Raw genomic sequence first — 27376 nt, forward strand, 5'->3', positions numbered from 1 at the left:
CTGCCATTTGCCACTGGGGCCTCTGAATGGGAGCAGGAGTGTTAGAGCAACGTTAAAACACCATAAAGCTGAGGAGAACATACGGAGCGCTCTCCAGCCATAAGGTTGCAGCAGTAAACAATAGCGGGCTGCTGACACATCAGGGAGAACTGGGCTGGAGGTGAATACATTATCCACAGCAAAAGGCAGGGCTCATTGTGAATCATGCTCAAGAAATGGGGCAGACAGTTCCTCTTAATGGAAAGCTATCCTCTAACCCCCTGAACACCTTCTGGAAAGTGTACAGTGTCTCCTTGTCAAGTCTTAGGAAACTGGGACCTCTCGCCATGATAGTATCCTGCTTTCCACAGCAGCTGGCGCCCTGTGCAGGTTCCTGCAAAACTTATGAATATAGCTTTAATTGACAATGCCATGCAAATGCATTTTAATTACTGCTTCAACAATATAATTAAGTTTTGAATTTATACACACTTGTAACCATGGTAGTTTGCTGAGCCGAGGGAATGAAAAGCAGTATTAATGAACCTACTAATTGAACCAGTATGCGGAGTACTGATGCCGTTACTTCAACAATATCATTGTCACTTGCACAATAATTTAAAATTATTTATGGTAATAAATCAGGAGGCTTACACATTCAATAGAACGGGATTTTCAAATGGACCCTAAAATCCTAGCAAGCTCCAGCTCCTGATGTGCTGGTCTTCTCCCTCCGCACCCCCTGGGAAAGCTCCAAGCTATGAGTTCACCACTTTCCCCTTTGAAATGTTGCTGTTAATTTCTTCTTGTCGCTATGCTTCATAGTTCTAACCGATAAATAAGTAGTCACACTTTAATGTGGCAACAGGAACTCTTGTAGCTACCAATGCTGTTCTGCTTGCTCAGCGGAGTTGTGTGTTCTTTCTCCCCAATGCTCTGAGTGACTTCTGAATTGTTAGAACTGAGGAATGTTATACAGGTTACAGAATGATTCAGGATACTGACTTTTTCTAATAGATCCACCTATTGCTTGGGTATGGATATTTCAGCTTGAAATTCCTATGACCTGATTAAAACAGCCCGTGTGATGGCCTGACAGCATTCATAAGTCTAAGAGAGGATGAATGTGACCCGTACCAATGATGATCTCAATCTGTTATCTCCAAAGAACTCTCCAGAAATCTATGCTGGTCATTAGTGCATTGATAAAGGAAGGGACAGGTAGGTTTCCAATTTCTGTTGAGGCTTGCATACAGAGGAATAATCGTATGCTGAAATCTTTATTTGGGTTTTACACTTACTTTTGGCAAGCTTATTCTTGTGAGCCAGATACAAAATGATTCTCACAGTGAAGCTTTTTAAATTAACAGACTGTTTTTTTTATGGCTGAGAAAAGCACTGGACTTCATTCAAGAGAGGTAGATCCATCCACGTTCAGCAAAGAAAGCCTTGAGCTCATGATGTTTCGGTTTGTGCTGTAACCTTACAGTCTGCTCTCAAGGGTTTCTTGATTTTTGTTTTGCTGAATGTCGACTTTAAACAGGGATTATTTGAAAGATGTCAACATAAATCATACATTTTAAACACATTTATTGGGACATTTGGATTATTCAAATCCTGTGTTCATGATATACATAAATTAAATTTTTTTCAAGAGTACAAAGTTAATAACACAATAAAAGCACAGACATGAGCATTTGTTACCATGATAGCAATATATATATATATATATATCTTGCTTTCCTAAGTTGGCCCCATTAATATGTACAAATTCATAAATTTTATTAAGTTCAGCAAATGATTTTCAAGCATCTATCTAGTTGGAGCATTAGCTTAAATGCAATAATGGGCTTTTTTTTTTTTCCCATTTAAAAGAACATAAAAGGATGTACTTCACAACCGAAATTAAAAAGCCTCTTTAAAGAGCAAAAGATTATTATGGATCAACTATTTTTTCATTTCCACTTCAACAACTTAGTATGAAAACCAACACACTTTTTTAATAGAAAATCAATTTATCTCTTAGCTTGCTGGTGTAGGGTGACTGAATTCACAATCTCAAACTATGATGTTGGAAGCAATGCAACACTCATTCACTGAAAATTTTGTTTTAGGGGATCTCTGCCTATTTTTCCGGTGATTGTGAAAATTAGAAGCAGAGACAGATTCTAAGTGTAGAGAAGATGAATGACTACTGAAGGTTCAGTTCATGACAGTGCAATGGGGCCACTGTTCCTTTCTTTGTCTTTGTATTTTGCATATTTTATTGTCATGCTCTTTGTGTATTTGATGCATACCACCTCTGCTTTCTCAAAAACCAGAGCAAGGGAAAGGCAGTGAAGAGAAGAGACAAAAAGAATAAACCTAATAAGCAAGGGATGGTCTATTGCTGAGAAAAGATGTCACGATTTGAACAGAAATGGGATATATGAGGTTGAAAGACAGACATCTGATCACCAATAACTGAGCAGAAAAAGAGGAAACTACCAGGTATTACAATATTCTGATATCTTCTAATGACATAATGTGATTTCAGGACAAAAGCTGAAACATCCAAAGGTAGTGTCAACCAGTAGCTTGGGAAAACTTCCAAGTGCTGCTAACAAACTTTCTCCTTCTGGGTTTGATCGATTCATGGCAATAAATAATGCACTTGCCTGTTAGCATTGCCTTATCTGTCTATTCATCCACATCAATGCCTATATGGATTCACAGATTAGAAAGGTGGAAAGTGATGTTTCTTTTGCCCTATTTTTACTGGTGTGATGCCCAAGGCAGAGGAACACAACAATGAATTGATGTTAAGATGGTTGTTCATTGTTAGAAGTTGCTTCTCCAAAGTCACTTATCCAACAGCTGGTCTATGGTAACCTCACAAAAGCCAGGACACCCACGACTGTGAATGATTTCTTTCTTTCTTCCTTCCTTCCTTCCTTCATTCCTTCCTCTTTCTTTCTTTCTTTCTTTCTTTCTTTCTTTCTTTCTTTCTTTCTTTCTTTCTTTCTTTCTTTCTTTCTTTCTTTCTTTCTTTCTTTCTTTCTTTCTTTTTTCTTTCTTCCTTCCTTTCTTCCTTCTCTTTCTTTCCTTCCGTCCCTCCTTTCTTCCTTTCCTTTCCTTTCCTTCCCTTCCCTTCCCTTCCCTTCCCTTCCCTTCTTCCCTTCCCTTCCCTTCCCTTCCCTTCCCTTCCCTTCCCTTCCCTTCCCTTCCCTTCCCTTCCCTTCCCTTCCCTTCCCTTCCCTTCCCTTTCCTTCCTTTTCCTTTCCTTTTCCTTTCCTTTCTTTCTTTCCTTCCTTCCTTCTTTGTTTTTGAAAATTTGATATTCAAACTCTCATTCCTTTTGAAGATGACTTGGCACTTTGATATTTTGGGGTTAACAATTCTTGATTCGGTGGCGGGACTGGGCTGCACTGTCAGATAACAAGTAATGCCTTGGACTCTGTTACCAAGAATGGTAACTTACCAACCAATTATAGCTTCTAGATATTGCTGAGTATCCTGGGGAAGTTCATCTCTCCCAGTTAAGAAGTATTAATTTAAAGTAGTAACATACCAAAGGACAATACCACCATATACACTTTCTGCCTTCTATTTCCTGAGGTTAAAGATATGGGGGAACAGCTTCCTTCACTATTTAAAAATATAGTGGGATTTGGTAGCAGTACACTTTGTTAGGTATAGAGAACATCAAAATATCCATTTCATCTTAAATACATATATGTATGTACACACATATGAGATCACCCATTTGTTCAGTGGGCTCTTTCTGCTTTGTGGATATATAAGGCCCTTCCAGTTTGGATTGTCTCCAAGCTTCCTTTATAACTACATTAGGGAAAGCACTCCCTGGAATTAATCACAATCAGACAGTGGACAATGACCGAGAGCTAGCACGAAGAAATACTTCTCTTAGAAATTCCTAGAGGGAAACACAAATTGATTAGAAAATGTTTCTTAATTTTGTTGAACAAGAGTGAAAATGACTAGAGTCATTCAAACATAATTATGATTTTTATACAGTTAATCCAGAGATAGTGAACACTTTGGCCAAGTGGAATACAAAATGGTTGTCTCAAGTTTAACACAGAAAACATGGTCTATTGGAAGGGATAAAAGTTCTTTGATATTTTGTGTAGAGCACAATAGTCAACTATAGAGTTAAATTTAAAAAAAAAATCTAAACTGAATAATCTTAAGGGTAACACATTTTTTTGTTTGTTTTCGGAATATTTGCATAAACCATCTGTCCTCCCAGAGTTATTTCTATGATTCTGTGGTAAATGCTGTATTGTTTTTCAAAAATCAGTTTTCAACTGCTATCTTTGCATCTGAGGAGTCTATTATCTTTTTATTCCAGGATTTCTTATTATTTCTGATAGTTCCTAGACAAGTTCTTCTTGTTTTTTGTATCCAGATACTCTCAGAGTCAAAAATGTTGACATCACTTTATGATTATCTCTGAAATATGTTTAGATTTATTAAGTGAGTTATTGATTCCATGATAAAATAATTCAGGGAAAATGAACAGCTAACTACCTTATGTTGTTTGCAATACTGATAAAAATTAAATAGTTAAAAATTATCTTCATTCCTATCTATAATTGGAAGACACTCATTTACAGAGTGGCTTTTATTTGAAAACCTGAAGAAGTCTACGGCCATACCACCCTGAACGCGCCCGATCTCGTCTGAAAACCTGAAGAAAAGAAGCCAAGAGACCAAATTAAAAGTGACCGTTAAAATTTCTACTTTTGTCTTCCAGTAGATCACACAGGTGAGTCTGAGATTAGTGCTGACCTGCAATTGTGAATTCAAGAGTTCTTGAACTTACCTTGCAATCACAAAGAGTACACAACTGACCCCCAAGCAGGCTAGGAGCACGTACATCCAGATGTCTGGCGACAGGGGGTTGAGGAAGGAGAAGACACCTGGATTAGTGCCGTTGGGTTTCCGGTACAGGATGCTGATGCCCAGCGTCATGAAGGGCTTGGAGAAGTCAATGACCTTCTCCCTGACATAGGTGATGGTCAAGGGAGCCACTGCCAGATCAGCCCTCTGCAAAGGCAAGTTACAAACTGTCAGCTTGGGTGTCACACTTCTCTGCAGCTGTGTAGGACTTGCTGAGTTCTCTTGATCCTTAGTCTCAGCTTGAAATGTTTCTCATACATGAAGCCTCCTTGATGTTTGGTTTAATATAAAAGCCTCAGTTTACATATTTATGCTTATTAAATAGTATTTATCGATAAGAAGAAACTAGAAGGCATGAGAGAAATACACATAAGCATTCATAAATCATTATGGGGATAAATGAGAGAGAAAATATAAGACGATTTCTTAAAAAGGGGCATATGAAACGTGAATTGGAGGGCATCATGTTAAGTGAAGAGATCAGGCACAGAGAGACAGGTGCAGATTGTGCTTGTGTAAATGTTGAATCACTCAAAGGTTGATTTCATGTTAATCTGTCACCAGCAATGTACCTCATCCAGCTTCCTCTAATTTGTTTTACCAGAACTCCATTAATCTACTTCACTCTTCCTTGTCAATAGTAATCAATATTCCGTGTTCAAATGAAAGTGCTTTCTTTGAGGTGGGAACTTTTTGCATTTCTACCTCAAAATTCCCATCTTGTAAATTTAGAGCTGTTTTGAAATGAAGATTGATCTCACCAAGAATAGAATAATGCTTGCTAGTACTGAGACAGGGGATGGGGGCAGGATGGATGGAGGGTTAAGGAAAGGATGGGCTGGATAGGGGAAATACCATGCCACAGCATGCAGGGATAACGATGGGTTACTGCAATGCATTACACACTGCAAAGTAGCTAGAAGAACAATTTAGAATATTTACAATACAACATCTGAGCAGTGGCTGTTTTAGCATATATTGAAATGTTACGCCATACCATAAATGTGTATCATAATGTATCAATTAAAAACACAAACAAGTGAAATTCTACAATACTAGAAATAGAGAGGGGCATGTGAGAAAATAATGAACAAGTTGGTCATATTAACAGATAAGATACAATTTTGTTATGAGCTTAGAATTTTTTATCTAATTTAAGCACCAGTCCAGTTGATAAGTAAAAAATATCGTTTTTTAAATTTTTGTATTCCTTTTAAAAAATACCACTTTGATAACATAATTTTTAAAAAAATCTTCTGATTGAGTCATTTTTCCCTGTGTCTTGATGTTTTCTCACATACGCTGAAACCCAGATGGTACTTTTTGCTTACATGATCTATGAGTTCTTTGACCATCCCATTCCATTCTCCTTTGTCATTCTGTGCTCCATATTTGCCATCAGGGACGAGCTTAACATCATAAATGAAACCTAGAATGTTTGACAATTCTTTCAATAGATCCAGGCAATACCCTTCAAATCTTTCATTTCCATACAGAGGTTTATCTGATTTCTTGTACATCACATAGGGTTCTTCCTGCATAAAAAACCAAGTGTTATAGAGAAGTATTTACTCCATCAACAGCCAGAAAACAAAATATTTTGATAACGAATTTTAAGAATGTATTTGAAATCCATTACTTATTCTGTTCATCTAACTGTTGTCCCACCTCTGCCCTCTACAGATGCAAAACACTTACTGTTTCATCTTTCCCTTCTGCCTCTTTGGATGTAAGTTTTCCCTCTATGCATGAGGGTGGAACTGTGAGTGAGTGGTGTGATAGAAACACAGGCACATTCAGACTTTGTATGTGGGAAATCTCAGAGGGCACTGGAGACCCAGTTGCCTTGCCTCCAATTGTGTCCACAGCCAAGCTTCCTTTGTAAGGCTCTAGGATTTTATCAAAGAGCCCAGTGTCTTTTCAAAAGAGTACTTAAAATTAGTAAATATCTCATTTCATTCTTCGGGCTTCCCTCCCTAAGATTTTTTAAATTTATTTTATTTTATTAATTTATTTTTTAAGTTTTCCTAATACAGTTCCATAGGCATTTCCATAGGAAAATTCCATAGGAATTTCCCCTTTCACCCTCCTCATTCCTCCTACTCTCCTCTGTTTTCCTCCATATTACAACAGTATAGTCCTTCAACAACATTCACAAGTCTATCATCCTGCTATTTAGTCATATCACTAAGTGTTCCTACTTCCTCATCTAAATATCATATCAACTTTAGTGAGATCGCATATCTTACAGTTTGGTTGAGTTCATTCAGAACATTCTATCCCAATGGCACTACTGTGTTTTCTCATTGGTTCAATGTTGTTCATTGAAATCGGCTCACATTTCACACCTGGAAAATCGCTGTAACAAGTCTCTCAAGACTACTGAATGTTTCTGCTATGTATAACCTTCGTAACACTCATTTACCCAAATGAAAGTTCATTGTAACTTGGAAAATTGTAATAGTTACCAATGTGTTCATTATGTTTAGATTTGCCTTCAAATAGCTAGTACTCAGATCATGCAAGTACAATACAAAATATTACATTTCTGTAAGTAAATTGTTTTGGCATTATAGATTAAAGGTATTGTAAGTAAAAATTTCAGAAAAAGGCTCCTTCATCCCAACTCTCTTAGGTGAAAAAAAAGGGGGCAAGCTATACAAAGAACAGGTGTATGGTGGCTGGATAAGGTAAAATCAAGGTTCTGACAGGGGACAAGACTTTAAATAATCTAATTTATTTTTGACAGTCAAGTAGACAGAAAGCTCCATTTGTTGGTTCATTTTTCAAATATCATCAGTGGGTAGGACTGTACTGGATTGAAGGCGGGAGCTAGAAAACAAAATCAGATTTCCCGTGTTGGTGGCATGGACCCACGTCCTTGAGCTGTCACCACTGCCTCCTATGATGTGCCTTGACAAGAGGCAGGAGTCTGGGGCTGGAGCTGGAATGTAGCACAGTGACTGTGGTGTGGGACATGATGCCTTAACCTCTAGGTGGAATGCCCGTTCCTTTGAAGGTGAACACTGGGGAGTGGTGAACAATGGGGTTGTTTTCTCAATTATGAACAGAACAGAGCAGGTGCTAGTGAGATCGTGAGCAAGTTATGAACATGAAGGGACTTATCACATCAGGAAACCAGTAAGACCCAGGCATAAGGTGGTCGAAAGGAAGGAAAGAGTGCTTCTGGAGCCCTTTACAGTTGGAGGCTGGACACAGGGTCATTGCCTGGGCAGGATCTGTGGTTACAGACTACAGAGATTCAGACAAAATCAATCTGTGAGTGCTTGGAGAGTACAGGGGAAGACCCTCTCTTTACTCTCTCTCCCTTCCCCTCAGGACTGATCGCAACGACCCAGTAGCCTGGACAGAGCGGAGGTGAGAATGGGTTGGAGGTGGTGGTAGACCTTGAGAATCCTGCTGGATACTTACAACTCAGTCCTTTTGTAAGTTTGTACAAATACATTTTTAAAATGTTTTAGTTACAAATACACATATACAGAATGAATCGTGTCATGATAAAGACAGCTAAGGGACCCTTCCAAGGTTAAAGTAAGGGTTTGGATAAGATGATTTCAATTCCCCTCTGTGGACTTACCAGAATGGTGGTGACAATGAGTGTTCGGTTGGCCAGTGAGTCAGTGATGTTGTTGGACCGGTCTTTGTTGCCCTCTGTCATATTAAGCCCACTGTTGGAATTCCAAATCCCAATCTACACAGAACACAGTACGTTAGAACTGCTGGCTTTCCATTGCAGTGACATTTAACCCAGAGAGAAACCTCTCCCACACCAGAAATGGGCACAAAGGCTTGCAAGTTGGGACACCAGGGCATCACAATGGAAATTACTCAATGTGGGGAAAGAGAAACAGTGGAGGAAGAAGTGTGTCGATGCAATGGGGAATATTTGTCCACTTTGGGACTGAGGAATGAAGACTCCTTTTTAATTCATTGTGTTTATTGTTCTTTCTAGTAGTTACAAATGGTTAATAAGTAACTGAGTACCCTGTTTTCCTCCTAACACATGTTTGCTGTACACCTATTTCTCTTCCAGGCGTGGTTTTATGCATTGAAAATCACAGACACGAACAAGACAGATGATAGTTTTTCCATAGTGTCACTTACATTCTGATACGAATTTTATGCTGCCCGTAGTGTCAACATGTTCCTTAAAATATATATAAAGAATGGGCCACACAGAGCAGGGAACATGGTTGGGCATTGAAAAGTGAAAGACAAATGGAAGAAAAAAGTGGAAGAGTGATAGACTAGATTCTAACACATCTTCATGGGGAATCAATCCTGGGCAGGTGCATTTCTGTGGGTCCCAAGAAGGTATGTGGACCCTGGTGAGAGCACTCAGAATATTCAGTTCTAAGGCTATGATCGGCAGTCTTATCTGTCCATCTGAGCATGAACTTCTTCAGGGAGGGCACTCAAGTTTATTGCTCTTTGATTCTCCTATCGCAGAACCAATCATGGGCAACACAGTAAAATCTTTGCCTTTTAAAAACCCACAACTTGCAATTTTCCCCAGGGGCCAAATCACTTCTGGATTACTATGTCATATGCAAATACAGGGTGAATGTCTCTAATCCAAGAATCAAAAATCTAAAATGCTCATCCAAAAGTCTTTGGAGCTCCAACTAGATAAAATATGGGAAAAGTTTCATATCTGATCTTATGTTATGGATCATAATCAAAACTCAGGTCCACTAAAAAATATTATGGAAAAATAGCTTCAGACTTAAGCTGCCTTGTTACGTCTTGGATCCAAAAATATTCAAAACTCCAAACCACTCTCTCTTTTGGATTAGGGATTCACAGCCTTAACATTGATGTGTTTGGCCCCTGGGGAATGTCAAGAGAAAATTCTAGGAAATTGAGTCATTTATCTGAGGCCTGTTATAGTCATTTACTGCCACATTCTGGAGAATAAATATTTCATAGCCAGGCAGAAACAGACAGGCATTTGCTGTGTGACCTTGTAGAAGACAGTAAACTTTCTGAGTTTTGGTTCTCTAAATATGAAATACTTTATAGAGCATTGGAAAGGATCCAGTGAGATGACGTTTGTGGAGATGTCAGCTTATGTTAAGGGCTACACAAATGTTAATAGGAAGGTTTATTTAAATGATGGTTACAGTGAATTTCTACAAGCCACACTGTTGTGAACAGAAAATTTGGAAGCTGTCATAAGTCTTTCTTATAAATTCAGAAGTTGATAAAGGAGCTATGGGAACAGAGGAAGTTAAATTTGCTGATAAGGAACACCAATGCTTGGACATATGTTGAGATCCATGGCTTGATGTGTAAATAAACTTTCTAGCAGTGTAAAGACATTTTCAAGGACAGGGGATCTTTTTTAAAGGAGTTTATTTTTCTGTGTGTATTTATATCATCATTTGTGAGTCATATGAAATTATTAGCTATCGATTCTCAGAATTCCGAGTCCTGTCTGCAGTTGCCTTGATAGGTTTATGTGCCTCTTGGAGCTTTCTGTGGATGCAGACTGGATGTCCCCCACATCTGTCCAAGTGTGAGTTCTACAGACAGACATGAGCGGAACAGAACTACGGTGTGTGACCTGGGAGAGATGCTTAACCCTTTTGTACCTGAATTTCCTGCCTAGTAGGATAGAAAGAAACTTACCACCATTAAAGAAACTATCATTTCAGAGAACACTGAGTCCCTTCCTTCTCAGATTTTCTATTTCTTTCATTTTACTTACTGGAAATTAATTCATCTTGACAAGTATTCTTTTTAGAGATATAAATGGTCTGGGAGAGTTTTGGCAACTATCATATATTCACAGGCTAGTGTAAACTATTTCAATTTCACTGGCGTTCTCTATGCTTAATTAGAGTTGGTAAGAGAAAGAAGCAGATTTTTGTAAATGCGGGGTTTGAAGATTATTTTTTGAGTTTAAAAGTATTGTGATACTGACTGCAAAGAGGGTGATAGAGATAGAATTGGGATGCATGCCAGCTTCATCGAGAGTCAGGCTTTCGGGGATCTAGTGTGTCGGGCACATGGAACGCACACAATTAATGTACTCATTCAGGAATCCTCAGGGTTGTTTTTTTTTTATTAGTTTTAAACATGGAAAGGGTGACATTTTCGTCTCATTCTTCTTAATCTCCAACCCTTCTCCCACATTTTTGAGGCAGAAACCCTTGTTTATAGGAAAAATAACTCAAGCTGAATATACCTGTACTGCTTTTAATCCAAAGCTACACTTTAGGTAGTGAGCTATTGATTCCTAATTCCATGAAGATTGTGTGAAAGTAAAATGGGGACTGAACATAATTCTAATTAAAACATAACTTAGACATTGAGGAGAAAGGAACCTAATTTTTAACGAAGTATTGAAGAGTTGAGAAACTGCTTTTAGCCACTCCATTAAGTAATAGAGTGTGCTCCCTTTATTTTTTTTTTCTATTAGTGTCAAAGTGTCAAAGTGTGTGTGTGTATGTGTGTGTGTGTTTGTGTTTAAAAGATCTAAAATAATACTTGAAGTTGGCATTGTGGAACAGTTTTGGAGCAAAACTTTTTTAGACAAATGCAGTCCAAAATCTTGAAATCTGATTTTTGTTTTTATCCTTCTTTCTACCAGCATGGAAAGTAAGCATACCTTGTACAATGTTTTCAGTCAACCAAGAGCCCAAGGGACAGTCAGGAAAAATGTTCCTCCTTACAAGAAGAGATAGGAGACTTTTTTTTCCTTTTAACTGTGTAGCAGAAGATTCTTTAAATGAAGACTTAAAGAGTATCAAGATCCAGTAGTGAAGTCCAGCTTTCCCTGGGCAGTGGAGAGTGTGTACTGTAACTCAAATCGCTCTGTCTCTGTTTTCACATGTTTTGATCAGCAAAATAGAAAAGAAATGTGTGTGTGTGTGTATGTGTGTGTAGAAGTGTGTATGTGTGAAGCCTAAGTAGTCAACTGGCCTTACTTGCTACTTGAAATAAATTAACAGATTGTCGACGAGCATATGTGTTTCTCTGAAGAAGAGAGAACCTTTCTAACTCATCGAGCTGGGCTGGAGAAAAGGTGCGCAGAACAGAGAGCGAGATACCAAGCCATTTGCATTCCAGCCTTGGACCACAATCTTGGAGAAGTGACTCCAGGAAGCAGAACCTCAATTTTCAAACCTGATGCCCAAGACAGATAGTAGTAATTGACTCATGGGAAGATGTGGAGTCCAGATCAATTATTAGCGGAGAGGGACACTCAAACTTCTAGAATGTTTGGGTCTGCCTTGTGCTACTGTGGAAGCTGTTGTGAAACAGCAGTCATTTGTCATTTAGAACAACCAAGGAAAAGGTTGAATGTGACAACAAAAGGAAATTAAGTCAACATTTAAAAAAAAAAACACCTGATGTAACAGAAGTGTGTTCAGATACCTTGCAAACCTCAAGAAGGTTCACAAACTCAAAATATAAAATTTTTTGAGTGAAGTGATCAGGTATATAGGGACAAAAATAAAGATATATCTGTTTTCCATATCATGAGCCTCATTAAAACATATTTAACGGAGGACTTCTTAAAGATTGCTGTATCTCTGTTTTGGAAAGAATCTCTAGCAAATAGTTGCGCACCACAAGAGGTCAGAGGATTGAAAACAGAGACTGGGGATGGATCTTTCTCTTCTCATGGAGTCTTCTTGGGAAAGACCAATGTGATTATTGAAACTGCAGGGGTCCCCTGTGCTGGGATGCACAGGGATGAACTGTTGGTGAAGAGTCGTAACACAGAACAGCAGACCACGGCATGTACAGCTTACAATGTGGGCAACAAAGGGTTGTCAGGGCAGAAAGGGCAAAAAGGCACAAAAAAGCAAAGCCAAGGAATTACATTCCTAGGATGCAGGGTGGATATTGCAGTTTAGTGGCAAATAGAGGACATTCCCCCTCCCCTGTGCATAATTTGCCAGCCATTCCTGATAATTTTTTGGCTTGGATGAATTCAGCATGGCTCAAGCTGTATTAGTGTAATAAGTTACTTTCTGGGGCCCTGCTGGGTTGACGTGTCTACTACCACTTAGAAAGCCGGCTCAGTTCTACATGTCTTCACTAGCAAGGTTTATTAATGATTAAGACAAGGTTATTAGGTTTGTGTTTTTTAAAAAATTAAAGAGGGATTTTTTTTCAACTTTTTAGCTACAGATTAAATTTTTTATTTTTTACATTCTGTGTGACTTATATTATAGTTTGAAAGAAGGTGGACCTGATGACCAAAGTGCTCAAGTGAATAATATGAAGTAATATAATATCTGTTCACCAATCAACAATTGTTTTTTGTTTTTTTTTTTTGCAAATAATTTGAGAGCAGGTGAGAGAGAGAGGTACTGCTATTACTGGTTGTTTCCCAGATCCAAATGTTGTTACTGTCTAACATTTGTGTATACAAATTGATGCATATCCACAGGCAACACAGTACTGTACAATGAACTATGAAATAGTGGGTGGTATAATTTACAAGATAATCTCATTTCCCTTCCAAGGTTTCTAATGGTTTTGTCCTCTGGAAACTGTGGTTCTAAAACAAATTGCCACATCTGAGGACAATAGCGCTTAGAACAAAGATAACTCATGAGAAAAGGGAATTTCAGAAAATGCCTCATATTTTGTCACACTGACATTGAAGGAGATGTTCTAGCCTTTTGAGAGAGGCTTTGGCCTATCTGATGATCAAATCTATTGTTGCTTTCTTGCCCCCTGGGGAAAACATTTTGTGATTAGAGAAGGAATATAAATGGACCAGTGCCTGCGTCTGTTGCTGTTGCCTGCGTTCAGTTCCAAAGGCGACTGATGCTGTCTGGGAGAAGCAAATCTATATAGGGGGAAATATTTCATCTATCATTATTGAATCTGCTGCAAGCCTCTTTGCAAGTCAGGATAATGTGGTCAGGAGGGGATGCATTCCATCACTCCACCCTCCCCTTAGGTGGAAAATATCACCTCTAAACTGCAATTGGAGAGCCACTGCTCTGGGACACTGAGGAATAAAGGATTTTCCATGAATTTCCCCCACCCCATTTCCAGATCTCCTGCAGTTGTAGTTAGGTACAAACCTTCTTCCATACTTTATACAAATGTTTAGACACCTCGCCAGCAGCCTTGGTTTCAGAGGGAAAAATAAAACAACAAAAAAATAACACTTCATTAAAATGGAACATGGAGCCAAAAGGTATCCCAGTATGTGAATCCCGAGAGTATTAAATCCCACCCCCCATCATTTGGAGTCTTGGCACTTAATTCAACATGAAGCCTGACAATAGATACTGCACACAGATGAACAGATCATTTGGTGGCTAGATTCTATTTTTAATTTCACATACATAAAATGACTTAGAGAATGCTTAGATGTGTATGTTAAAATGTGATATTAAGGGGATCTTCCTCATTCCTTAAAAAAAAATGTCTGCTTGACTGATATCAATCACACACACACACACACACACACACACACACACACACACACACACACACAATTCCTACACTAAAAGAAAAAGCATGTTTGATGACTTATTCTTTGTGGGTTTCCAGGTGGTAGAATCTATGTGCTTGTGAGAAAAGAGCTTTTTCTTAAGACCCTAGAACAGGCTGATACCCTAGAACAGGTAGAGATTTATCTTCTTAGCTCTTCAATGAGCTGTACTGGCCTCTCCCGTTTCCTGGACACCCAACCAGCCTTTGAGGAATTGAGCCCAAGCCACCTACAGAAAGAAGCGTTATTGCAAACTAGGAAGAGAGAAGCACACAGAAAATACTTTCATGTATTTCCACCTTTCACTGTAATAAAAAGGCACCAACAGATGGTGCATAATGTTGCAATGTATAAATAGCTATGAAGCCTAACAATGGTTTCTTCTATTTTGTCACTCATTTGAGCCAAAAAGATGTTTCCCTAACAGATTTTTCCCTTTCAATGCTGCACATTAAGAGAAGAAAAAAGGAGAAACAGGGTTGTTTACAGAATGAGACATTTTCTTGAGAAAAAAAATCAAAAGCTTTTCTACCACAATGGATTTTCTTGTGCTCCCTGAAGTTCAAATCCCACAGATCGATGAATGCGCTTGGTCAGCATGTTTAAGCAATGAAGAGCAAATTGGGAAGAAGAGGCCGAGGGTGTGGGGCTGGAGTGGCCTTTTTAGAAATATTTATTAATTTATCTGAAAGGCAGAAAATGAGGAGGAGTAGCCATTTTGGTGGGGCCAGACTGAAACTGAAAATCAGAAACATGTGTGACATGGATGAAGTGTTTTTCCTCCCAGAGTGCACATTAGCAGGAAGGCGGACTGGAAGCAGAACGAGAGACTCAAAGCCAGGCGCCCAGATGTGGTGTTTGGGCAACTGTTGTGCCAACTATCGGAGTGGTTTCTCCGAAACGTAAAACTTGCATACATAATGTGTATTCTCAAGGATGCAGGATAATTATTTTCTTCAAACATATCAATGCTAGTGGCATCTTTCTACTCTATTCAGACTCACTAAACTTTTGTTTCAATTCATGCTATTTGGGGAAAGGGAAAAGAGGTGAGTAAGACTTGTACCAAAAAATGCATTCTAATTATTGAATTGATAGCACTACCTTATTTTTAAAATATCAGCCTATTTCAAACCGATTAAATAGTCAATTATTTCCAAAGCATTAAGCATACATCTTGTTCACTACAGTGGGAAAGATGAAAGATTAGATTTTTGTTGTTCAGATGAGTAGGGCTTTCACATTGTTTTCTTTCGATTCTAAAGGGCAAACAGCAAACATTAATTCCAATTTGTAGTCATGCATACATAAGTTATTGTAACAAAATTTCTGAATAAGTTAAACTGATTTATAATTATCTAAACAACTTACATTTGCACTGAACTAAAACTAAAGTTTAACTTTGAGGGATTGGGAGTTAAAGTAACCCTGAAGTGAGAACCTGGCACTGATATTGTTTCAGTGTTTGTCCTAAAATGAATAAGATTGCAAATCTAACTTGAGCCAATGAGCCTCTCTTCTAATTTATTCTGCTCCTCTCTCATCAATCTTACAATAGATTGCAATTAAAATTAATTTGTGACTATCTCTTGGATGTTATTGCATAGACAAACCATTGATAGCCTCTGATTTTCCAAGTCTAAAATCAGCTTCTTAAAATACTTTAAAAATGGACGTGATAACAACCCACTTATAGAATTATAGATGTGATAACATACTCACATTTACAACACCAAACCAAGTACCCCGTAGACATCGTTTAGCATTGCTGTTAATAGCATATGCAACTGAAGAGTCTAGTACAGCATCTTAAATGAACATGCAAGAATCACTTGCTTGAACGTTCCCCTGCTTCTGTGTTAAATTTAGCTAAAATGCCCGAGTACTGTGTTCTTCTGCCTGGTATTTACTGATTTGTGGATTATTTGGGACGTTACCTTTTCAGTCCCTTCCTCTTTGAGACTAATAATGTCCAGGTCAAAGTCTTTTCTTAAGCCGTCTGTTTTATTGAAGGTAATGCGCCCAGTCAAGCCATCCCATCGAGCCTGTGGACAAAAGGAATGTGGTGTTACTGTGAAACACTTGCCATAAACCTAAATCCATGGAAATCTTAATATCTCAAAGTCATCACAGCATCTAACTATTTGGTTTGATCAGGCCACTCACTGTAAACAATTGTATTGGCTTAGCAACTTGAAAGCAGACAGCTTTACTATTTAATCACCATTCATGTATTTTGTCAGTTGTAACATCTTACCTGGAATGTTGTTAACCCTTATGGCAAGAGGGAAGGAATTATTGTAAAATTATGTTCACAAGGAGTAAAAAATGATTAGACTCATAATATTTGTTGTCCAAGGTCAATCCAAATCTGCTTCTCTACTGTATTTAATTGCATAAATTGTTACAAAAGTTATTATCCGTAATTTGTTTTCATTTTCATGAAATGAAATACATAATGGATATTCATGCTACTAATAATCTAAATTTTGACTTTGACTCGAGGCTGTGATGCTTAATTTTCTGTATCAACTTGATTAGGCCATGGGATACTCAGATATTGAGGCACAGGGTGACTTGTGATGTGTCCTTCAGTATGTTTCCAGAAGAGATTGGCATGCTGATTGGTGGATTTTGTAAAGTAGAATGCCCTTTCCGTGTGAGTGGATATCATGCAGACATTAAGGACCTCTGAAGTAGAGCAGAGGAGGAGGGGTGAACCAGCACTTTGTGGGGCTGCTATAGCTGCACCAGATCTCCTCTCCTGCTGGCTTTTACACTGTCAGCATGCTGAGTTTCTGGCCTTCTGATTCACACTGAAGTTGTTCTATCCACTTTCTTGAGATTATAATTTGTACATTGAAGATCATGATATGCCTCAGTCTGCATTTGAATACCTATGGGGCTTCTTGAAAAAATTTCTTGGGAAATGCGTATTACCAAGAAAGACTAAACATATGTTTCAAACTAGTTTTGTTAAAACTTATTGTTTAATCTCATTTTCATAAACTTTTTGTAGTTTTTTCAAACATGTAGGTACTCATCATATTAAGTGATAGCTTTGAATAAAATAGCTTTTAGTTCTGAAACTTTGTATCTGTAGGAAGATACTCTAAAGGACCCCGATTTTGTTGACAATCATTTGTCACATACCTGTGACCTCCAAGCTGAGTTATATAAAACATAAAAACAGAAATCAACATCAAATGAAAATATAAAACATACTACTCTCTGGGGAGAAAAGACAATTGCAAACGTTGGTTCATTTCATTTGCTGCTAGTTCATTTGGAGAATGTTCATTTATTTAGCATCTTCTATGTTCCAGAATCAATGCCTGGAATGCAGCATGCAGCAATTTATAGGAGGATGAGCATGCTCATGCATTTGCATAAAGCACAGCAAATGTAAGGATAAAGATTAGCACAGAGTGTTGAATCAAATGTGGAGGAGAAGCACTTATCCCAACAGCAAGGAAATGAGTCAGCAGAAGATTCCCAGAGGCAAGAATACCTGAGCCCTCTAAGGATGAGAAACTGGCTAAGTAAAAATTCACAGTTGAAGGAAAAATAGGAAATAAGGAATAAATTGCACATTTGCATAGGTTTGCAACGCAAGGTAAGAAATGCTGAGAAATGAGTGTGGGAAGGCTGGCACACTTTAATTCACAAAGGTGTTATGAATAATGTTAAAATTCTTAGATATTGCTCAATAGATGTTTAGGAACCATAGGAATGTTTTAAGCATAAGAGTGTTGCGGGTGAATGCACTTCATAGGGAGAGCGTTTTAGCAGAATTGGGAAGGATGGTGTGGAAAAGGTCGAGATTGTTGCTAGGGACATAGCAGGTTGTTCTCATAAAGCAAAATGTATATATTTGTAGTCATATATCCACATATGGATATAGAAATAACACATTTTAAATTCACCTGCTTCATCAACTTAAATGCAATTAAATTTAAAATCATTTACTTGACAGGGTGTCAGAAAGACAGGCAAATGGTTGGTTGATTGATAGAGAATTCCCATCCAATGGCTTATTCACCAAGTGCCTGCAACAGCCAGGCTAGAGTGAACCAACGCTGGGAGCTGGGTATCTAATCCCTAGGTGCTTTCCTTGTTACTCGAGCCATCACCAGAGCCTCTCGGGGTCCACTTTAGTAATAAGTGGAGTCAGAACCTGGATCTAAGAATGGAACCAAAGCGTTCTAATAGTGAACACAAGTGCCTTAGCTGACACTTCACCAGTTGCTAACCTGGATATGCTTCCCAATCACTATTAACAGAAAACAGTTCCACAGTAGGATGGACAGAATTCCATAAAGATTATGTCAACAAATCAACCTAAACATTGTGAAGCAAAATAGCTACTCAAAATATACTTAATGACAGACAATCAGGTGGAATGACTATCATTATAGAGGCACATTTTGTCATTGATGATGCTGGAATTTAAATAAAATTAATATCAAAATATGAGGCATGGACAGAAAAAGATCCCCCCTCTTGTTTGAATGGTCTGGAGGGCAAATTAGGTGACAGTTGCCCTAGCACCTGTAGGATGTTGAAAAAGAAAAATAAAAGCAGGGCCGTAGGGCTTATGGCCCACAGAGAATTCAGTGACACCTAACACTAGCACTAGTTTGAAACAGTGAGATAGCTTGACTGGCTATAACACAGTGAGTTACAACACCCCTTGCAAATCGGCATTCCGTTTCAGAGCAGCAGTTCCCATCCTTGTGGCTCCACTTCTGATCAAGCTCTCCACCCATTTCTTTACTTTTTAAATGATTGTTCTATTTTATTTGTAATGTTATGGTACAAGTCCATAAACTCTGAAATGCAGAGCAAGATGGTGCATGTGCTGAGCCCCTGCCATCCATCCAGGAGACTCAGATCAGTTCTGGACTCTTGATTTCAGCCTGGCCCAGCCCCAGTCCAAAGTGTTACAATCACTGTGAAGTTAATCACCTGATGGGAAGTCTCTCTCTCTCTCTCTCTCTCTTACTCTGCCTTTCAAATAAATAAATCTAAAAAAAATATAAAAATTTAAAAAATCGAGATGAATTTTCCTTTACTTGTCTATGGTAACACCTATGGTTACTCTGGCCGTTACAACAATTGCACATAGGGGATGACTTTCTGGCAATATTTGATATGCCTCCTGACTTGGCAATCTCTTTTTCCCCTTATACTTCAATTACACTTTTGCACTGTGCTCATCATTTTTATTTTGCAAACCCAAAACTGACTTTCAGAACTGGAGGGTTACACGAGAGCTCTGAAGCAGGTTCCAATGTTAGGTTCACAGCATCTGCCTGAGTGCTGAAAGCAATTAGTCCATGTTTTGGGGCCCATACAAAGCCCTTCAGTGTTAGGGGTTTATACAATATCAGTGTTCAGGTGTTTGTACTTCTAAATAAGGTAGGATTCTAACCCCTGCTGATTTGTTTGGAAGGAGGCAGTTACCTTGATTCAATTCTATGGAATTTTCCCAAGCTTTTCCCTAAAAGCAACTTTTCCCTGATGGGGGTCAGGTTGTGAATCAATTTGTTATATTGTCTGGAGTACAAGGGACACTGAAAATGTCCTGAATTGGTAGTATTCATCTATTTATGTAGTATACGGCTCATGGCAAGATCTAAAAACCCAGTTCAGAAATCCAATATCTTTTCCACTAAGTATGTTTATTGTGTCTGAGTTTTCCTGAGCTGGTTTTATTCTTGAGCTTAGTGTTCCAGTAACTCATGCAGAGTAATCCCCACTTCTCGCTTTCATCCCGGTTCATCCAAGTGGCAAAAAGCCTTCCTCTTGCCACTCTGACAATGCTTCCTTCAAATATCCAGACACACTGCCTGATTCTTCACAGAATTGTTGCTTTGACCTTCAAAGTCAATTTTTCCTCATTACTATGTTTGCCCATGTTTGCATTTCTATATATGTTCTTTGTATTTTAAAATGTTTATTAATCATTATGAATACTATTGATTAGGTCAAATGTACAATGAATAGTTCCTGGATATGATGCATAAGATTTATAAGGAATTCACTTTTTGGGACAAGACTAAAACATATGCAATTTAGATAATCATTTATAATTACATTATTCATAGCTACAATTTGTTTGCTTTATGTAGTCAAACATTGCAGTGGGGACAATTATAGCATAATTATCTGAAAACACACTTAAATTGTTGTCCCTATTTTAGGAAACAGCTTTAATTTCTACTCTGTATTAGGAACTTTTAACTTCTTAATAGCAATTAAATGACATAGTGTAATTTTTTTTTCTTTATTATTCATGAACTCATTTTCTGATAAACAAAAAATAGAAATTGAGAGGTAAAAATTAGAAAAATTTTCATTAATATCTTATTTATGTTCTCTTCTTAAGGTTGTACATAGTTTTTAAATTTTTATTTATTTTCATTTTATTTGAGAGAGAGAATGAGCCAACAGACTCTCTCTCTCTTTCTCTCTCTCTCTCTTTTTCTCTCTCTCTCTTATTTCCCCAAAAGCCACAACAATATGCCGGGTGGAAATCAGGAGTTCTAGAACTTAGCTATGGTAAAACACATGTAACAGAAGCCCACGGATTTGATTTGTCACCTGTTGTCTTCCAGGCCACCCATTAGTAAGAAGCTGGACCGAAAGTGGAGGAGTCAGGATGGAAACCAGACACCATTCCAAGTGATGTCAGCTACTGCAGCAAATGTTCACTCCCAGATGATGTTTATTACAAAATCATTTATAAAGGAATATCCCTTCTCTTCCCTGATCTCTTTTATATTTACTTTAAAAAAATGTTGTGATACAGTTCCATAGGCTCAGAGATTTCTCTCTTCCTATTCCCCAAATCCGGATCTCTGACCCTTGATTTATTTATGGCCCGATGACCCATTGTTTTTCATGGCACCCATTCAGCAGAGACTCCTTTGCACTCACAAACCACTTACTAGTTTTTGTAGCAATGCATTATTTTCTTAGAATTTGTGAAAAAAATCTGTCTGATTTTTATGTCAGAGCACAGTTGGATAAACTGATGTATCCGTAAGCTCATGTTGGAGGTGATGGTTATTTTTATGAATCACCTTGCCTGGGTCACTGGTTTCCCGTATAAAACAGGATTTCTGAGACTGTCAGAAAGAATTTCCAGGTCAGATTAGCAATGGAACTGGTAGTCAGGAAGGTAGATTTCTTCCCTTCTTCAATTGTAGGTGAATAGAAGATAATCTGCTGAGGGTCTAAGCAGGACAATAGGCAAGGAAGGAGGAATTTTGCTTCTTCCTGTTTGTTTCACTGGCTTGTAAGGGAATATCTCATCCTACCCTCTACTGCCCTCGTCCTGGGCGCTGCTCCTTCCGGTCTCCCTGGTTCTCAACCTGCTAGGCTCAGACTGCAGGCTCATACCACCAGGTTCTCTGCATTTCCAGCTTGCTGATGGACTGTCGTGGGACTACATCACTGCTGTGACAGCCAAGTGTTCGTGATAGCTTAATAGACATACTTTAGTTAATAGCAACACACATATCATCATTTCTGTTTGTCTGGAGAACCCTAACTAGTGTGCTAGAATTGTCCTAATTGAGGACAATCTCATTTAATCAGGTATAGCAAACCACTATTCAGACAAAAAGTGTTATACTTCAAATCTGGAACCTATGTCCAGACAGATTTCTTAGAAAACTGACTTGTCATTTGCTCAATGGTTTATAGGACCTAAGACCCACAAATGATATGAGTCATATCTTAGCAGGCCACGAAGTTTAACCTAAGTTGGTCAGAAAGAAAGAGGTTGAGTGAGAGAGAAAGATCCATTCATATAAATGTATTTCCACTATATAAATATTGTGATGATATATTTCTTGGATGTAGTTTGCTAGCTTTTTGTGTTAGGCTGAATGCTCTTATGCCTTCACCTCACATACAATATTCATGTTCTGAGGTGGTAGTTCTAGATTTTATGGGTATGTCCAATGAAATTATAATGATCCTTATAAAAGGGATCCAAGAGTGGTCAGGCAGACAGAAATGATGTGATGACAGAGCCAGAGAGAAACTAAAAGATGTCGTCTTCCTCACTCTGAGGACAAAGAAGAGGGACTGCGCACACACGCTTTCAGGAGGCCGCTGGTCGCTGGGAAAGGCGCAGACAACGATTCTCTCCTGAGCCCCCGCTAGGGAGCATCCCTGCCAACACCTGAAGTTTAACTCAGGGTGATGCTGGTCAGATTTCAGACTTCCACAACCATAAGAAAGTAACTTTCATTTTTTTTTTTTCTAATGCAACATTCTGGATCTGTTACTTAAGTAGCTATAGGAAACTGATAAATTTCAAAATATAAGAGCAAACAATAACAATAATAACAAAAATAGTTCTGAAAAAAAAAGATATGCCTTTAAAAATACCAGCAGAGTGAATTTTCTGTTCTTAGTAGCTGCTTCCAACAGTAGCTTTGAGTTTGCTATCCACACTCAGAAAGCGTATATGGTTAATTAATAACCTTGACTGCCCCCATGTAAATTATTCAGGCCCAAATGTAATGGCACCAGACTTTTTCTAATATAAATAATCTTTATAGATTATTTGTGAAACAACAGGGGACTGTTGAGAAAATTAGCTAAAGCTTGAAAATAAAACAAAAGGATGGATCTTGTTTCATGCACTTATCAAGTCATCTATCAGGCCCATCCCAGGATGATTTAATTCTCCAGGGATTTGTATACTTCTGTTTGTTTTGTTATTTTATACTTAGGGTCAGGACCATGAAATTATCTGTTAACATAATTTTTTTTCAACAGAGATATAAATAATTCATGTCTGGTACCAAAGATGATCTTTAAGTCTAAAGCATTATTGTGTTTTAAGATGGGAAAAAAGAAAAAAACAAAACCATGCCTGTTTATGCCAGGTTCTCTTTGCTGGCTGTCTAACCACCATTCTAGTTCTTCAGTGAACTCAACTTGTTGTATAGCTGGTTCACTCACTAAAAAAATAAGTATATATTTTCTGGCATATACTTTTGATTGAGTAAAAGTCATGCTGATTATTATTTAAAACTATGCATGAACAAAAGCTGTCTTGGTAATATATGCGTATATTATCTTGTCTTTCCTTACAGCAGCCCTGTGAGATGAGCAGGATCTTCTCCAGGGAATAAAGGAAGAAAGTCATCCTGTGATCAGTGTTTTGTGGTCTAGGTATTCAGAATCAGATATATTTGATGTTCTTTCTTCATGCTGCAGTCCCATAAATACAGTCGTGAGAAAAAAAATGAAGAGAAGTTGGCTCTTTTTCTCATTGTAAGCCCAGTTTAACTCTGGGCCTTGCCTTGGTCAGGACGAAGAATGGTCTCAATACAAAAATAAAAGGAGAAATACAGGAACAATTTTGAGTCATTAGTATGATCCAGATATCTAGCTCAGAACATCTGTGAAGTCTGACTTGCCTAAATTCACCTATCTTGTTGGCTTCAATGAGAACAACACAAAGCCTGCACACTGGCATCCAGTGTCTTCTTTCTCACTTTCTTTGCTTTGTCCAGCACGGGACAGCCTTCTCTGAAAGTCAGTGTCACAAACTCTCAAAGCTTTAGGCATTGAGAAGAAAGAGAAGAACATGTCAACCTTTGTTGTGAATCCCTCCTGTGAGAAATCCCAGGAAAACTGGAATTTGCACATGGTACCTAACTGCTGTTGACATTCAGGTGAACAGGAACCGCATACTCTGAACTCTTCTTTTGCTTTATGTTGAATCTTGTTTGTGATCTGTTTACTTTTCCTACTAGTGCAAACTTTACAACACCATTCTTTTTAGTAACCATTGATTCCGGTGTGTGCTAGGATGGTTTAATCTCCTAGGATTTTCGTTTGGATTATTTGTGTGTTACTGCTCACAGGCCGATGGCCTTTGTTGAATTACATTTTAATTGTGACTCCACAGCACCTGTTTCAAAGGCCTTCATCACTCAAGACCTCAGTATCCTCTCTCTGAAGCTTCTCCCTGGGTAAACCTGAAGATTCTCTCCCCTTTAATAGATTGTTTTCCCTTTCACTGGTGTGATATTAACGGTGCCCTAACCTTTATAAGGCACACCACATTGCCAACTTATGCCAGAGTCACTTTAGAACTTAAAAATCTGTATAGAATAAAATGACACTTTAGATAAAATGGGAGGAGTTAACAATGCTGATGTGGTTCTAGTTCTAGTAACCTAAGCTCCGCCAATAGCAGGCAACTCACTGGTTTTATGTGTTATTTATAAACAAATTATATTCATAACACTAATATTGTAAACAGGAATTTTTTCAACATAATCTTACTCAAGTCTAACCTTTACCAAGTTTCAAAGCCTGAGCAGGATGTGCTAGAAAGGTTGAAATTTGGAGTGGAATGATGTGGGGGTTGAATCTTTATTCTGTCTTTGATGTATTAGGGAACCCTGGGCAAATTACTGAATTTCATGCTCCACTTGAACAAAGAAAAGTAAAATAATGCTTCCTTACCTAGCTGGTAGAGTGATAAGGAGATAATGGTCTTAGCATTAAACAGATTGGTGTCAGAATAGCAGCTCAACGTAAAAACAGCCTTTTATTATTTTGTCCTACTTAAGATTTTCTTCACTGTCGTCACAGACACATGGTTACTCAAAGCCCAGTTTGTAATGAATCTTGCTCTATTTCGGAGGCTTCTTGTCAGTGAAAACTAACAGTGACTCGCAAATTGTAGAGGGGCACAGAATCATTAGGGCAACAGCTTGAGGTGGCAGCCAGAGAGATGCATCTCTTGTACAGTCAGTTTTGATTACAAAGTTCTCATAACACATGTAAAGAATCACCTAAAGGGGACCCAAAGTTTGTCAAGCCCTTAGAACCTATGCTGATTTCCGAAGTCTAATTCAAAGGAGTTCACACTCATGATTAAGGTATGTTAGTAGCACTGATAAAGGGGTTATATCAGTGTAGTTTTCAGGGACAGTGTAGTTTTCAGAAAATTGGGATTGAACTTAATGAAGAAAAGCAGAATAGAAAAAAAACATATATTTACATTTTTCAATATCATAACTGGGTTCATGAAACATTGTCAATGTGGTTGTGCATGTAAGTATTATATTCCTGTAAATTAATATGCACCACTTTGAGAGTCTTATTTTTAATATGTTGTAGGAAGAGAGGTGTAATGGATGATGATGCTAGAAAATAATTTGTCTCCAAAATATCCTACCTGTTGCAGTTACCCTTTGGGATCAACTGGAGATCTTGTATCAGTCCCTGGAAGGTCCTAAGATTTTGTTTTTTCCCAAATATCCTCATTAGAATACTAGTTTGATGATAATCTAGATTTTGTGGATTGGCAATTTCAGTCCAAACAGCACATGTCTGTGGATCTGACAGAGGCGAAGATGCACTAGGGATGTATCCATGTCTCAGACACCTGCATCCTAAAAATTCTGGAGGCATTTACAATTATCTCCAGCTGTTTCGCATCCAACAGGTAAAGGGCAACCATGAGAGTTAGCATAATATAACTTCTCTTAGAGTTCAGATTTCTCGTTATAGCACTTCCATGAAACAATAAAAGCTGACTTCTATGTTTGGAATGTGTCTTTAGTGCGTTGGAAGCTTGGTCCCCCATGGGCAGTGTTGAGGTGATTGAATACTTTAGAGGTAGGGTCCAATGCAAGGTAAATAATTCAGGGGACACTGCCCCCAGAAGGGATGTAGAAATGGATCTTGTGGAGTTAGCTAGTTCTTGTGAGAATGGGCTGATTTGAAAGGGGCAAGCTTTGTCCCAGCATCTCTCTGGCTTCCTGTTAACCACATGCTCCTTTGTGCACATGCTCATGCCATTGGCGTGCTATCTGCCAGGAGCCACTCACCAGAAGCCGATCAGACGGGAACTACCTGATCTTGGGATTTCAGTCACAAAGACTGTGAAGTAAAGTCACCCTTTTTATGCATTACTCAATCTCAGGCATTTTTGAATTAGATGAGGACACTGCCTCTCTCGTATGCCATTAGGACTGCTCTTTATCGCCCTTACTGACCCCGCCCATAGCCATGTTCCATCTCAACCTACATGAACATCACTTTTAAAAATCCAAGAATCGGGCCCGGCGCGGTGGCGCAAGTGGTTAAAGGTCCTCGCCTTGCACCCCCGGGATCCCATATGGGCGCCGGTTCTAATCCCGGCAGCCCCGCTTCCCTTCCAGCTCCCTGCCTGTGGCCTGGGAAAGCAGTCGAGGACGGCCCAAAGCTTTGGGACCCTGCACCCACGTGGGAGACCCAGAAGAGGCTCCTGGCTTCGGATCGGCATAGTATCGGCCCGTTGCGCTCACTTGGGGAGTGAATCATCGGACGGAAGATCTTCCTCTCTGTCTCTCCTCTCTGTATATCCGCCTTTCCAATGAAAAAATAATAAAAATAAATCTTTAAAAAATCCAAGAATCTGTGCACTTTCAGAATTTATGAATTTATTTCAGTTACCCTCCCTACCTGATATTATCTCCCTCAACAGGTTTTTAATAACATCATCTTCATGGTTAGGCATTCTTTTTACATCTGACAACATTATTTACATAAATGTATCTGCTAATTAAATTGAATTTTCAAGTTAGTCCCAAAATAATACTACAATTTAGGAAGATCCAAAAATGAGAAATATTGATCAGAATTATTTTGAAACAAGATGAGCTCTTTTGTACCAAACCCGAGGACATCATTTTGCACAAGCTTGATCCCCTCTAACTGGGTTTCCTCTAGGTATTGGGACTTTGTGATTATGGGGAACTCATTTCACCATATAAAACTTCTGTATCTTCTTCCATAACACGAATATATCAAACAGAACCACTTCTAAGAGTCCTGATTATATTTTTTCACCTATCTGGTTTATAAACTTATCCAAATTTTTCGATTAGGGCTTACACAAGCACCTTCTGCCTGAATGCACCTTATAACAGTCTTGGAAACTAAAGCTAACATTAACAGCTAACACTATGCCTT

At 38.4% G+C, this 27376-nt stretch overlaps 1 protein-coding gene across 9 annotated transcripts in view; it reads right to left on the minus strand.

Annotated features, from left to right (window-relative positions):
* Positions 1–27376, minus strand: part of GRIK1 (glutamate ionotropic receptor kainate type subunit 1) — a 410134-nt gene that overhangs the window by 37770 nt on the left and 344988 nt on the right. For 4 of the 9 annotated variants that reach the window (XM_040980711.1, XM_040980709.1, XM_040980712.1 and 1 more), the window contains 5 exons: positions 16312–16419; positions 13959–14003; positions 8483–8596; positions 6216–6419; positions 4808–5031 (listed from right to left, as the gene is read on the minus strand). In XM_040980711.1, the coding sequence (XP_040836645.1) occupies positions 4808–5031; positions 6216–6419; positions 8483–8596; positions 13959–14003; positions 16312–16419 (695 nt within the window). The remainder of the gene's footprint in view (positions 1–4807; positions 5032–6215; positions 6420–8482; positions 8597–13958; positions 14004–16311; positions 16420–27376) is intronic. The other 5 variants (XM_040980713.1, XM_040980710.1, XM_040980718.1 and 2 more) reach the window with 2 other exon arrangements.

The sequence above is a fragment of the Ochotona curzoniae genome, unplaced genomic scaffold, assembly GCF_017591425.1.
Source record: "Ochotona curzoniae isolate NIBS_2020 unplaced genomic scaffold, NIBS_Ocur_1.0 contig_3498, whole genome shotgun sequence".
Lineage (NCBI taxonomy): Eukaryota > Metazoa > Chordata > Mammalia > Lagomorpha > Ochotonidae > Ochotona > Ochotona curzoniae.